The sequence below is a fragment of the Podarcis vaucheri genome, assembly GCF_965113315.1.
Source record: "Podarcis vaucheri genome assembly, chromosome: 2".
Classification (NCBI taxonomy): domain Eukaryota; kingdom Metazoa; phylum Chordata; class Lepidosauria; order Squamata; family Lacertidae; genus Podarcis; species Podarcis vaucheri.
In genome coordinates, this window is record NC_138760.1 from 89,344,063 (window position 1) to 89,358,470 (window position 14,408).

The window sequence follows — 14,408 nt, forward strand, 5'->3', positions numbered from 1 at the left end:
AGCTAGCACATTGCAAACCTGCCTCTGTGTCAGCTGAACTCTCTCTGGGATTTGAAAACTCAGCCTTGAAAGTATGGGACATCCTCCTATGGCGACTCTCATCAGATGAGCTTATGGCCAGAAAATAAACAAGGTAGCTGCAAAGGAGGCACGCTGTGGACTGGAGTTCTCTGCATATCCGAATCCCTACTGGCAGTAGCAGGATATATTGCCCTGTGTGCCACAATCCATGTTGCATGACTCCAGGCCCCTAGACCCAAAGTACCCTATATAGTAGAGCCAGAGATATACCGTATTCTGCACCCTTAGTCAGAAATGAATTTCTCTCTTCAGTACTAACTCCTTGTATGCATTGTGTTCCAGGGAGACAGAGGGGAGCCCGGATCCAAAGGAGATCAGGTGGGTCTCTCTTAAAGCCACAAAGCACCTGAAAAAAATTAAAATGACATTGTGGCCCCAAGTGTTGGAGCCCCTTACAGAGGGGTCGTTGACTCAGTCTTGTGGAATCCCTGTTTTATTATTAGCTGCAGTTTGCAGTGAGTTCCACCTGCCGCAGCAATCACTTTTCCTTTTGTCATGTAGAACTGTGTTAAAATATATGCATCCCACTTTGAGAAAGTGTAGATTTTCAAAGGACTCAAAGCACATTGGAACCAGGACTTAATGGAATCTTATTGGCAGATCACTTGGGTTCTAGACCATCCCCAGTCTGCACTGGGCTACATGAGGCCCTTTGGCATATCATGCAGCGATGCATATTAATGGGGGTATTGTCATGCGCAACACACCAGAGGCTTCTGCCCACATGAAATGCAGTCTAATGACCATTGATGGGGGCTGTTACATGGTGTACAATGCACACTTATTGAGTACTATAGCTATACACAACGAGCCTTATTTTGTTTTCCTTCTCTCTCTCCCCCATCACTTACAGGGAAGACCAGGGGAAGCTGGGCTTAGAGGTGAACCTGGAACAACACCGGTGAGTTAACAGACATGCTCTTTCACCTTGAGGGTCTGGTGGGGGGACATGACACATGTACAGATTTGCTCTCTGTTTAAATTAACTATAGACCCTGGGAGAGGGTGTGGCAGTGTTTGCCTTCTCCCAAATATGCCTTGTGGCTTGAGTCATGGAAGGAAGTATTTGCTCTGTAGGTACCTTTCTGCAGTACCTCTGCTTTCCACTTGTAGCACACTGTGGTCTGGGTTCCCACTGGTGGATCGGAGGGGGGACTGATGGATGTTCCTGACAATGTATAAGAGATGGTTTTTGTTTTCTCAATTATATGGCATTACTGTGCCTCCTCATTCCCATAACCTCATTCCCATAACTGGAGTATTCTGGTGTGTTTCTCTGGAGCACTACTTGGAAAAGAAACTCACATATGTAAAAATTTATTAGCAATGGAAGCTAGGGAACTTGTCCAGCAACAAACTGGTGAACTATAGAACTGTCTCAGTGGGAATCCTGCCCTAAGACAACCATCTGCTGGTATAGCTTCCTTTGTGTGTCTCCAGTTGGGAGTTCCCTTCTGCAGAGAGCAGCTTATATATAGGCACGGCATCAGAGGGATCTATCAGGTATGGACTCACCTAGCTCTGTGATGTTGCTCTGACGTCTTGATGGTTCAGTTGTGCTGTATTGTGATGTCACAGTAGAGCTGATCACCATAGGGAGCAGCAAGACAAGGAATACAGGAGGGCGGCCAGAACCCTCAAAGCAAAGAGTAGAGAGTTTGATCTTTGTTTGTAATTTATCTCCCCCTGCCTACTTTTTTTGCTAATGGGTTTCCTCCTCCTTTTGTCTAGAATGTTGAACGTGTCTTAGAAGCGAGTGGAATTAAGGTATGAGTTGGCAGCCTCACCTGCCATTTTGCCTCCCAGGTTATGCTTTCCAGTGTACATCCATCGTGGGACCTGGTTCTTTCTGGTGAATAACTAGGCAGATGAAGGGAAACGTTTCTAGGCTCTGTCCAAAGCGCTAGAATTAAGCTTTAAAACCCTTAAAGAATTAGCACCATGGTACCTTAAGGACCATCTTACTTAGGGTTCACTTAGGATGCAGTGATGGTCACCAACTTGGATGGTTTTAAAAGAGGATTAGACTAATTCATGGAGGAGAGGGCTACTCCCATAATGGATATGGTCTGCGGCTACAGTTGGAGGGCAGCAGTGCTTCTGAATACCAGGTGCTGGAAACCACAGGAGGAGAAAGTGCTGCTGTGCTTGCATCCTGCTTGCTGCTGGTTTCCCAAAGGCATCTGGCCAGCCACTGTGAAAACAGGTTGCTGGACCAGATGGGCCATTGGTCTGATCTAACAAGCTTTTTTAAGGTCCCTATACATCATGAACATCATAAACAAATGAAGGTTCTCGGATGCATCTTACAGTATACCGTATTTTTTGCACCATAACACTCACTTTTTTCCTCCTAGAAAGTAAGGGAAAATGTCTGTGCGTGTTATGGAGGGAATGCCTACGGGTGGCATGCCTACAGATTTTCCTCCTCTAAAAACTACGTGCGTGTTATGGTCGGGTGCGTGTTATAGAGCGAAAAATACGTACCTTAAGGTTTCTGATGCAGGTACTTGGTACAGCATCAGCACAGGCTGCAGGGATGGTGGAGGGAGCTGCTGTGGCCCACTGTCCTTTGATCTCCATCACCAAGGAATTCCTCTAGGAGGGCCTGCACCTGGTGTTGGCCTAAGGAGGAAGTAAACTAGAAGTAATGCTGGTGTACTTTCTACTCTGCTGCCCAGAATGTTATTTTTTGGGTGCTTTTAGCATCCATGCTGATGTTGCCTCTGGTGGTTCAGCTTCATGCCCTCCATGATGACCATAGGGCTCTCTCAAGTTATCATTGGTCCGGCACACAGGGCAGGGCATGTATTAAGTTTGCCTTTTGCTCCAGATGGAGGAAGGGATGGTCTGGAAATAGGGTGTGTGTGTGGAGATCATGCTGTTGAGGTTTGTGCTTAAAGGTTTGTGCACAGGGTGGTGGACCAATTCTGCCTCTTTTCATTTCCTTAGCAGACAAACTCAACTCTCCCTCCTTCCTTTACAGATTTCCTTACTGCGGGAGATCACTGGTGCCTTTGAAGGGAGTTCTGATCAATTCTTGCCTGCCCCTGTCCGCTTGAAAGGCACGAAGGGTGACAGAGGGGATCCAGGAGAGAGAGGGCCAGCAGGCAGAGAGGTGAGGTTTACAATTCCCTAGCTATCGTGCTCTGATGTTCATGCAAAGCTCTGATGGAGCAAAAAAAATTTCACTTGGTGCCAAAAGTTGTTCACTATTGGTGCTAGTCTAACTTCAGGGGAGGGAAGTATTCCACAGTGGTGGCGCCAGTATCAGGAGTGCCCTTTCGGAACTGAAGGATATAGTGGAGCTAGAAGTACCCAAAATTCAACTTTAATGTCCAGAATCTGATTATTTGACTTGGGAGGTTAATAGCAGCTGTAGCTGCTGTGACCTGGTTCAAAGAGGAGGGAGAAAGGTTGTTTTCTTCTGCTCCAGAGAAGCGGACACGGAGCAATGGATCCAAACTACAAGAAAGACGATTCCACCTAAACATTAGGAAGAACTTCCTGACAGTAAGAGCTGTTCGACAGTGGCATTTGCTGCCAAGGAGTGTGGTAGAGTCTCCTTCTTTGGAGGTCTTTAAGCAGAGGCTTGACAACCATATGTCAGGAGTGCTCTGATGGTGTTTCCTGCTTGGCAGGGGGTTGGACTCGATGGCCCTTGTGGTCTATTCCAACTCTATGATTCTATGATTCTAAAGCTCCTTGTGGAGGGATCCATCCTGTTGGAGTTGCCAGTCTCCATGATGAAAAGCATTTGCAGAGGCACTTTGCTCATAGAAATCTCTGAGCTTCCTTTTGTAGAGAAAGCTGATCTGAGGCCTGCTAGATGATGCTCTGTGTTTTTTTGCAGGGGCTCATAGGCTTCCCTGGAGAAAGAGGCCAAAAGGGAGACAAAGGAGACCAAGGCCCCCAAGGCCCAACAGGGCGTGCCATTGGAGAGCGGGGGCCAGAAGGACCATCTGGCCAGCCAGGGGAGCCTGGGAAACCTGGAATACCAGGGGTGCCAGGCCGGGCAGGAGAACTTGGAGAGGCTGGGAGGCCTGGAGAAAAGGTGAGCATATCAAAAGGTGGGAACAGAAAGGGACATCATTAACTGGGAAGGCACCAAATGTGACCAGGAGCTCAAAAGCCCCCAAGTAACCTTGGCCTACCCCTCCAGTGACCACACTTTCCGAATTCATCACTTCCTCATAGTCATTGCATGAGTTGGATAGAGGCAGAGCAAGAGAGGTTCTCCTCAGTGGGATTATCTGAGGGAAACATGTCTGAACATCAGATTATTTGTTTATTTAAAACAATGAAAAGTTACACAGTTAAACCAAAATAAAGCCATGTGTCAGCAATATACATAATAGACTCATGGCACAGCAGCAATAAAACTATATATGCTTTCACATTTCCTGGATAGCTCATTAGTACTTCTTTTCCTGAAACAGTTTTGTGGCTCTTTCTAAAACTCATCATTTTCTTTCTCCAGGGTGATCGGGGTGAGAAGGGTGGACAGGGAGAGCCGGTGAGTGGTTTTTTTTTTATTATACTTTGAGTCCAAAGCTATCCATCTTAGGACAGGTGCTAGATAAATCATCTTTAAAATTATCCATGCTGGGGTATTCATAGAAAGAGGAATTTGCCAATTATTTTTTCACACTAAAAATATATGACTTGTAGTGTAAACTGAAGTCTGGAAAATTAACTTCTTTTGATATTGGCAGCTGCATTCTCTTAAGTGAGATGTGAGGTTGTGTTATATGATCATTAGCTGTGTGTGTACCTGGATGTTTTGTGACTAATTGGTTTTGCCTCCCCCCCCCCCCCATGTTACAGTTATGTCAAGATAAACAGTGGGTTGGTTCTAGACTTAAGTTGGTCACACTTTACTCCCGTTGAGATTAGTTGGAATTCTGCCTGGGTCAGAGGAATGTGCCACAGCGTAGGCACCGGCAGATATTCCTGTCGACCTCCCCGCGTCTCCACTCTGCTGATAAGCAGGCGAGGTCCCGGCGATTCATCTCAGATATGTGAGAGGAACACACCGTTCATCCTCTCTCCCCTTTGGTGTCCCCCAGGAGGGGAAAGAAGCAGACAGAAAACTATTTACATCTTTTATTTCTGTCTCTCATATCAGTACAGAGAAACATGTCTGCACTCGACAACAGCAAGAAGAAACTCCTCCCATGTACTTCCAGTACAGGTCATATGACACACTCACTGAGCTAACATCCGGTGCTCAGTACAGAATGGACTGCCCCTTTGTTTCCATGGCAACAGTCACAAACATCCTGTCTGGCTTTCCAGCCACAAGCAGCTGACTGAGCTGCTGGAGCCTTTGCTTGCTGCAGCATTGGTGCTTTATGGTAACATACTCCCCCTAAAGTATCAATGCGTGCTGCGAGCAAAGCGTCATCCAGAGAAGAAAACAAACAGTTGTTATACTTATAACATTCCCCTGTTGTTTCAGTTCCACCCTTGGAACTACCCGCCACTGGTTTTACCAATGTACCTTTCTGGTTGTGTGACTTCACATTTCCTTGGTTAACAACTCTCTGTTGTGCCTTTGTCTCTGACTCAGACACAGCTTCAATCTGTCCTTGATCATTTACAACAGCAACATATGCAAGGTTAGCAAACTCCTCTGAATACCTCTTGGGTGGTACACCCTTCGTTGCTCTCTCAGACCTACGTAAGAGCTGCTGCTCTTCTCTGCTTTCTGGTTCAGCCTCTGAACTCTCTGGAGAACCAGTATTAAGCTTAATCAGTGGTTTATCCTCCTCTTCTGAGGGTCTAGTCATCATTTGAGATTTCCTCTCAATGACTGTGACAACTGAGCTGTCTGAGCTATCAGTGTCATCATCATCAGTACCACTGAACTCAATAAGATCAAACTCATCATCATCATCATCAGAATCATCTGTGGAAAAAGTTTGAACAATCACTCTCTCCTGTTCGGGAGCACTCTCTAGAAATTTTGTGAGAATCACCTGACCAGATTCAGACAAAATTACTCTGTAGAGACCTTTTTCATAACCTACAAAGATGCCTCTGGCATTCTTTACCCCACTTGGAGCTTCTGTTCTCACATGAGACCCGAAAACCTTGAAATAGGCAACAGAAGGTTTTCTATTAAACAGCTTCTCAAAAGGAGAACATCCCAACTCTGTTGAGACTTTTCTCAACCACACATGAAGATAGGACGCTAGAGATTCGGCCCAATAATCATGTGGCAAATGTGAACTCAGCAATTGCGCATGCATCCCCTTTTGCAATTCTTTGTTCACCCTAACACAGACACATTTCTTCCATGCTTCTTCGGAAGTAGCAAGTTTGTGTCTTATCCCTTTCTCATCCAGGAACCTCTGGAAATCCTGTAACAGAAAAACTGGCTTGTCATCTGTGAAAAGACAATCAATGTTAGCATCATGCATACTTTTAACCTTGTCACAAAACTCTTGAAACTTTTCTAAAGTTTCCTGCGGTTTCTTCATCATATAAACCCAAGAATAATTTGTGTAACAATCAACACACACAAGGTAATATTTTGCACCGCCTCTAGATGGTTCTAAAGGACCAATCACATCAGCATACACCCGCTGAAAAGCTCTGTGGACCTTCTTAGACACCTTCCTGGTGTTCACACTGGTCACACCTGTAAGAGAAAATTCGTTAGAATCAGAAGTATTACATTTCATGTAATCACTTTGATCAAAAGTCAACAAATACAGTCCATCTTTCTCTTTGGCAGTAAGAAACAGTTCTCCATCTTTGTAGATCTTGCATCTTTTAGCATCATAGTACAGTTTTAGTCCCTTCTTTGCAATCTGGGAAGCACTCAGCAGACTAAATTTCAGTTCTGGAACCAGGTAAACATCGCTTATAGTCAATTTCAGACTCTCAAGATACACAGTTCCAATTCCGGTCGCTTCTAGTTCTTGACCGTTGGCTTGTTTCACTGTGAAGCTTTGCTTCTTCAACGTCGGAAACAGTTCTCTGTGTGGGCAGAGATGCTTCGTGGCGCCCGTGTCGATTATGAATGCGTTCCCAACATCTGGCGTGGTTCCTTTCGCCATCATAGCCTTTGCAGGTTTCACCTGGCAGTTGGTACGGCTTTTGCTTGACGCCTCAGGCTTCGTAGAGCTGTTCATGGCTCCTTTTGACTGGCGCGGCTTCTTACAGTTTCGCTGTAGATGCCCAGTCTGTCCACAATTATAGCATCGGACGGCACTCAATGCTACGGCATGCTCTCCAGTAGCATCAGCAGTGGGAAGATTTGAACTCTGTTCTTGCCTCCCTCTGTCTTTCACTTCCAGTGCAGCAAGTCTGTCGTGTTCGTTCAGGACGACGGCACACACTCTTTCCGCGGTCAGATCCTGAGCAGGTAGCGAACCAAGCTGACTGGCAACAACCTTGTAGGTGCGGTTCAGGCTGTTTATCATCATGAAGCAAAACACTTCCTCCTGTAGACGGAAATTGCGTTCCACCATCTGTTGACGTAGAAACTTCATCTCTGTCAGGTGCGCTTGAACATCTCCATCAGGCGCTAATCTCAGATTTGTCAACTTCTCAAAATACAGCAACGCTGAAGAACCAGCATCTCTCTGATGCGTTGTACGCAGCGCGTTCCAAACCTCTTGCGCAAATTCCAAATGCTGTATATGCACAAGCTGCTCATCTGAGACACACAGAATTATAGCAGTCCTAGCCTTCACATTCTGTGACTCCCAAGCACGCGTTGGTGCTGCTGGGATGGGATTCTCAATCACCCCAAACAGTCTCTGATTCTGCAGCAGGGCCTTCATCTTTACAGACCAAGATGAATAATTGTCATTGGTCAGGAGGGGTGGAGAAGGCAAGCCTCCCCCCTTCTTAGCATCCATTTTGAGTCCTTGCCTTGACTCTAAAACAAACACAAGCCTCTAAAATCCAATAGCTGGCTTGTTTACTCTCTTTACACCTGGCAACTCTGACTCTGGCTGCGTTGGAAAGTCCCTTCCACCAGTTCGTGAGGACCTAGTCATAACAAAACTTTGCTTTCGCTTCTCTGAAGCACAAACTGACTTCCAGCCCTCTCGAGTAACTTTCCATTTCTCCTCTCTGAGGCACAGCCTTCTGAAGGACGTTGCCTAGCAACAGTGCATTCCTTTCCTCGGACAGGAAACCACAAAAATGCCTGGTATGCAGGCCTCTTCTAAGTTGGAGCTGCTTTCCCACACTCGCTCCTCCGTGAAGCAGAGAATGAATCAAGCTGCATTCACACTTTTAAGCCCTTAAAGTCTCATACCTTGAGCATCGGCTTAGCTGTCAGCTTCTTCTGGTCAGCTTCTGGCTGCAGAGAATCAGCCTCTCACTTCAGGCTTCCATGGAGCAGAGGAGGACAATTCACCAGCCTCTCATGCAGATGTCCGATGGACAGCAACCATCCGAAGGCTGCCACTGTTGGAATTCTGCCTGGGTCAGAGGAATGTGCCACAGCGTAGGCACCGGCAGATATTCCTGTCGACCTCCCCGCGTCTCCACTCTGCTGATAAGCAGGCGAGGTCCCGGCGATTCATCTCAGATATGTGAGAGGAACACACCGTTCATCCTCTCTCCCCTTTGGTGTCCCCCAGGAGGGGAAAGAAGCAGACAGAAAACTATTTACATCTTTTATTTCTGTCTCTCATATCAGTACAGAGAAACATGTCTGCACTCGACAACAGCAAGAAGAAACTCCTCCCATGTACTTCCAGTACAGGTCATATGACACACTCACTGAGCTAACATCCGGTGCTCAGTACAGAATGGACTGCCCCTTTGTTTCCATGGCAACAGTCACAAACATCCTGTCTGGCTTTCCAGCCACAAGCAGCTGACTGAGCTGCTGGAGCCTTTGCTTGCTGCAGCATTGGTGCTTTATGGTAACAGTATTTATGTACAGCATGACTAATGCTCCACTGATTACAGTGGGACTAAAGTACTGTACAACTAATTGGGATCCAAGCTGTTAATCTGGTTCACACATCATGCTAAGGCAAACCATGACTGTGTATATGGGTTCCCAGAAATCAGATCACAGCCACTTAGCTTCTCCTCTGGTTCTCGTACTACTGCACTAAGTTTAGCTTCACATATCATCTGAACCCAGACTCATGGTTTGCCTCACTCCAAACAAACCACAAACTGTAACCTACTTTTATTCTTAAGAGACAACATGAATCTACCTTGGAGGGGAAAGGGTAAGGTCATGTCCAACTATCATGGATGCAAGCTCTACTGATCTTGAACGCTCCTGGTTACCTAAATTTGCAAGGGGGTGGGGATAGGAAGGGAATGTTTAGATTGCTTTAATTGCACAAGAAAATACAGGTCTTAATTGGTTCATTTGGGAGAAACAGCAAAGGTGGGAGTTGGCCAGAAAATGAAAAGGAGGCAGTGGAACAAATCTCTAGAAGACAGGAGTGCATGTTTGATATGCACATCCTGTTTAACTGAAGCTGAAACTATATACCAGAATTCAGAGGCGTACAGAAAGTTTTAAGGGAAATATGCTTGGGGTTTGAAGAGGCTTCAGAAGCAAATAGACAGCAGCAATCAAACGAAGCTGTGGACCCAGTCAGAACCCTTAAGGAGAGATTTGTGAAAGGGGTCTATCATGTGGTCTTGAGAAGGGAATAAAAATTGCTGCTTTGGCTAAAGTGGAGAAACTCCTTTCTTGGAGTCTAAGGAGAAAAAGTATTCAGGAAAACTGTCAACCAGACAGGGCACTTGTAGACTGGTTTCAGTATAAATACAACTATATGCTTCTCTTGTTGTTGGGGTCTGGTTGTTATAATTCTGTGTATAGGAAAGAGCATAGGAAGAGCTATACTGGATCATACCAAAGGCCCATCTAGTCCAGTATTCTGTTCCCACAGTTGCCAACCGGATGCCCATGGGAAGCTACAAGCAGGGCATGAGCACAATAGCTCTCTCCTGCTGTTTGCCTCCTAGCAGATGATATTCTGAAGCACTCGACCTCTGAATAATATATAGCCTCCATGACTAGTAGCCACTGAAAATTTTAATTTATTAGACTTCAGAGTGATTGCCAATCTGTCTCTCTGCATCTATCTCTGAGAACAGTGTGCATTTACAAATGCAGCTTCAGGACAAAGATTCTATACTTGCTTTGAGGATATAAATCCTTCTGAGACAAGATATTTGCCTCAGGGTAATTGGTGTCAGTCCAGTCTGGAGAAGGCACTGAGGGCTGCCTTACTTGAAAACAAAGTAGAGAAAGTAGACAGTTCTTGAATAATGAAATACATGTGGGATAAGGAAAACCCACAATTCTGCAGATAAGCATTGGAGGGAGGGAAGCGGATGTGTACCACTTTTTGTGCTTGCTGTTTTTCTGCTCCAAATCACCCTCATGTGACTTTTCTCCACCGGAGAATTCTAAACTCATGTTTATTTTTTTGCTTGTTTAAAATATTCATGAGTTACTTTTCTAATAAGAAGTCTTAAAAGTGATGTACAATCATAAACCAAGCCCAAAGCCCATGTAAATAATACGAAAATATTTAAACTGGAAGATTAAAAGCCAACACCTCAACACAAGTTTGGAACTCTGCTCAGGTCAGGGGGAAATCACTTGGGAGAGGGAAGTAAAACAGAAAGACAAGCAGACAAGGACAGGGTTAAGAGCCCTCCCCCATACTGCTTTTTGGTTCTGAATTCCATTCTCAGGAAGTTTATTTTCTGTATTTTTCTTTTTCTTTTTTAAAAGTGGCATCTGGGCCCTGTTACAGATGTTTTGCCTGTAATGTATAGTTCTGAATGATATACCTGTGGTGGGCCTATCTCTCTGTATTCCTCAATCACCCCATGCATTTAGGAGTTACTGGACAATGTCTGCTGTTGTGACACATTGTGGGTGGGGGTGAGTAAGACCTGGATCACTTCTTTGGAAAATCATCCATGTATTTGATCATTACCCTGTTTCTCTTGTCCTCAGGGCAGAGATGGCTTACAAGGGCCACCAGGACCACCAGGACCCAGGGTGAGTGATTCCTTCAACCATATATATATATATATATATATATATATATATATATATATATATGGTTAATATGAGTTCATCATCTAGGGGACACACACGCGTGTGTGTGTGTCTGTGTCCTAGATGCTGAACTCAATTTAAGCTTGTTCACACATTGTACTAAACACAGCTAAAAGCTGTTTCTACACAGGTGCATATATTTGTGTAAAAGAATGTATACTTTTTTATTTCTGTAAAAGAATGCACACAGTTTGATTTGTACAGCTCAGCTCTTGTGAGCACAAATGGTAGACTTATTGAATGTAACACGAGGAAGACCTATAATAAGTCAATGTAAAATGATGTTGATCACCGGTGATGAGTTATATCCTGAATTCTTTTAACTCTGTAAGAAAATCGCTGGGTTTTGAAAACCCAAGAAAAGGGGCAACATAGACATGTTCTTCTGCCTCTAGTCCTTGTGGATTGTACCCTGTGGCCATGAATGCCTTTCCCTAGACAGCCTTGTGTGCTTCCTTGGACTGGCAATTCAGTGTTTTGGAGCTCAAACAGATCCCATCCCTTTTCTCCTTCCTCTGTTGCTATTTTGCCCTGCCTACTTACTGGCTAGATTTCTAATGGGAATAAAAATTAAAGCTTTCCCCTAACATGGGCTGCCCTAAATTGATGCCAGGCTTCAGAAGATAGTGTTAAGCATTTCCCATCTTCCAGCTGAGTCCAGGGTATTCAAATTTCGCTGCCCACTTTAGTTAACTAGAAAAAGCTCAATGAGTAAGTTATGAATGCCCATCAGTGTGAGGTCAATCTCACCCCCCCTTACACACACACACACACACACACACACTTCTGCTCCAGGGCTTAAGTTTGATTCTGTGTGAACTTTTTTGAATTTGGGTCATAGCATAGCCTAGAAAAATCAACAGATTAATCAAGCATGAGGGATTGCTTGGATAGCTCAGTTGGTTACAGCATGGTGCTGATAATGCCAAGGTTGCAGGTTCGATCCCTGTTAGGGACAGCTGCATATTCCTGCATTGCAGAGGCTTGGACTAGATGATCCTCAGTGTCCCTTCCAACTCTACAGTTTTATACCCAGGGAAAGATGGATCCTAAACTGCACATGGAACAGACACAGGTACCCTGATTAAGTCAAGCAATTCCTACAGCTCTATTAGCGGTTAGTTCTTGAGAGGTTATCCAAGTATTGGAATACCCACATAAATGTTCTTCGCATGTAGTGGAAAACAGTATGTGGCATTCTGTCAGAATACAGACAAAACATGAGTGTGCAAGGTCTTGTCTCTGTGCAGGAGGAGAAACCCCATGTGCAATTCTTCTTCTTTTTCCAGGTGGATGGAGTGGAAGGGGGCCTCCCGGGGCTTCCAGGAGAGCGTGGGGCTGCAGGACCCAAGGGAAGCAAGGTTAGTGCCCTTTCCATGCCAGTCTTTTCTCAGCCAATGAAGACTTCCCTACCTATGCACATAGCAGCTTTAGGGAAGTTCCCCCCTCCTCCCCGGAATAGGGCTATGCTCCACTCTTCTAGTGGTTTTAATAATTTCAGTTCTGAGTCCTGTATTTTTCTGACCATGAATGATAACAGAACTGGCATTTAGCTCCCCAAATCAGGGAGCCTTTCAACCCACAACAGAATCTGAGACTGCAGTATTGTAAACTTTCCCCACTTTGAAGACCCTTTAGTGGGGCATCGGGGGTTTTTAACCAGTTGATTAAATATAAACAGAATTGCTGAGTCCCAAACCCGCAATTTATCTGCCATTTTGAGATAATGAAGAATGTGATGAGATAACATAAAAAGGCTATATTAGAAATCTTCAGTATGTTCTTTCTGCTTCCCTTTTAATACTCGTCTGTTAAAATTTGCTAAAAGATTCACTTAAATATTAGTTAGCTTGCATCACAATCCAGCATAGGTCTGCTCAAAAGTAAGTCCTTTTGAGTTCACTGAGACTTGCTTCCAAATAAGTATGCATAGGATTGCTGTCTTAAATATTTGCCTAGTAAATTACAGCCCTAGTAATTTGAAAAATAAAAACAGCAACAAAGGTGTGAACCATGTGATAGACACAAGCTTGGGAGGAGCAAGGTAGCAATGCAGGCATCATTGTTGAGCTTCTCATAATGGCATTTGTTACTACTTGGGTATTATGGGTGATGAAAAATAACTAGACCAGGAATGAAGCATCCATGACCCTCCATATGATGGATTCCCAAATCCCTTCTGCCATAGCCAGTGATTGGGTTGATGAGGGCTGTACCCCAGCAGTACCCCAAAGGGCCACAGCGTCCCCATCCATGGACTAGAACTCACTTCTTTGAGGCTTGCAGCAAACAATTCCCTTTTTCCTTCCGCTTGTACAGGGAGAGCCAGGAGAAGATGGCGAGAAAGGCTCTAGAGGCGATAAGGTCTGAGTATAGTAAGTCTCCCGCCCCTGCATCTCTCCGGCTTCCCCTGTGCCTGCTCTGTGCCTTCGCTTGCCAAGAGGGGGACCTTTTCTTTCCTGCCGAGTGTTTGGCTTTTATCTTGCTTTGAAAATTCTTCTTTTTCTCTATCCCTTTCATGGGTTTCATGAAGAACTCAGCGGTGCTGAGCGAAAAGGGGGGTTACTTGCCCTCTACCCAAGCAGAGGTGCAACAACAGCTATGACTAAGAGTGGGATATCCCTGCTCACCAAAGCAGGAATTTCCTGGCCTCGCCATGCTTTCCTTCAGAACTCAGCTTTGGGAGCTTGGCTTGCTTATTCCCATGGTTATTCTCCCCCCCACCCCCTTCCAATACCAAAGGATCCTACTCCACTCCCAGAATTGGGGTAGAAACCATGGATAATGACTGCTGGCACTCTATTCCTCAAGGGTTAGGGTCTTGACTCTCTCTGGGTTCATGGTCTTAAACTTCCTTTATGCCAGGATAGCATAAAGTTCTAGTTCAAGGGCCTGGAAGAAAGGTGGGACATGAATGTACTAAATAATATCAAAATAAATGATTCCAGTAGGACTTCACATGCTTACTTTTTCCAGGTTTGCTCTTGATGTGTGCATTCCCCACACGTCTCACTGTTTCTCGGGGGTGGTGGTGAGCCAGGGCTGTCCCAAAACATTGGCAGCCTCCATCCATGCCCTCGGTTGAACTGAGCCCAAGTCCCATCCTGGTCTCCTGGGGAAGCAATGCAGACAAATGCATCATAGTGGGCAGTCAAGGAGAGCTGGATATGGATTGGCCCTTGGGATGGAACGTTGAAACAAAGGGCCCGCCTACTTGCCTTTGTGACATCAAACAACGTTTTGAATTGCA

The 14,408-nt window shown here is 45.1% G+C and overlaps 1 protein-coding gene and 1 long non-coding RNA gene across 8 annotated transcripts in view; one reads left to right on the top strand and one right to left on the bottom strand.

Moving 5' to 3' along the window:
- COL7A1 (collagen type VII alpha 1 chain) overlaps window positions 1–14,408 on the top strand; it is a 121,549-nt gene that overhangs the window by 76,609 nt on the left and 30,532 nt on the right. For all 6 annotated transcript variants that reach the window (XM_082209112.1, XM_082209111.1, XM_082209109.1 and 3 more), the window contains 9 exons: window positions 364–399; window positions 935–982; window positions 1,813–1,848; window positions 3,068–3,199; window positions 3,935–4,135; window positions 4,562–4,597; window positions 11,054–11,098; window positions 12,448–12,519; window positions 13,478–13,522. In XM_082209112.1, the coding sequence (XP_082065238.1) occupies window positions 364–399; window positions 935–982; window positions 1,813–1,848; window positions 3,068–3,199; window positions 3,935–4,135; window positions 4,562–4,597; window positions 11,054–11,098; window positions 12,448–12,519; window positions 13,478–13,522 (651 nt within the window). The remainder of the gene's footprint in view (window positions 1–363; window positions 400–934; window positions 983–1,812; window positions 1,849–3,067; window positions 3,200–3,934; window positions 4,136–4,561; window positions 4,598–11,053; window positions 11,099–12,447; window positions 12,520–13,477; window positions 13,523–14,408) is intronic.
- Window positions 18–14,403, bottom strand: LOC309525479. Of its 2 annotated transcripts, XR_014216330.1 has the most exons (5): window positions 14,126–14,403; window positions 2,569–2,706; window positions 1,597–1,664; window positions 1,163–1,249; window positions 18–427 (listed from the first exon to the last, which is right to left on the bottom strand). It is a non-coding gene; the product is annotated as an uncharacterized lncRNA (long non-coding RNA). The 2 variants fall into 2 exon arrangements; XR_014216331.1 differs by lacking the exon at window positions 14,126–14,403 and having other exon boundaries at window positions 2,569–3,050.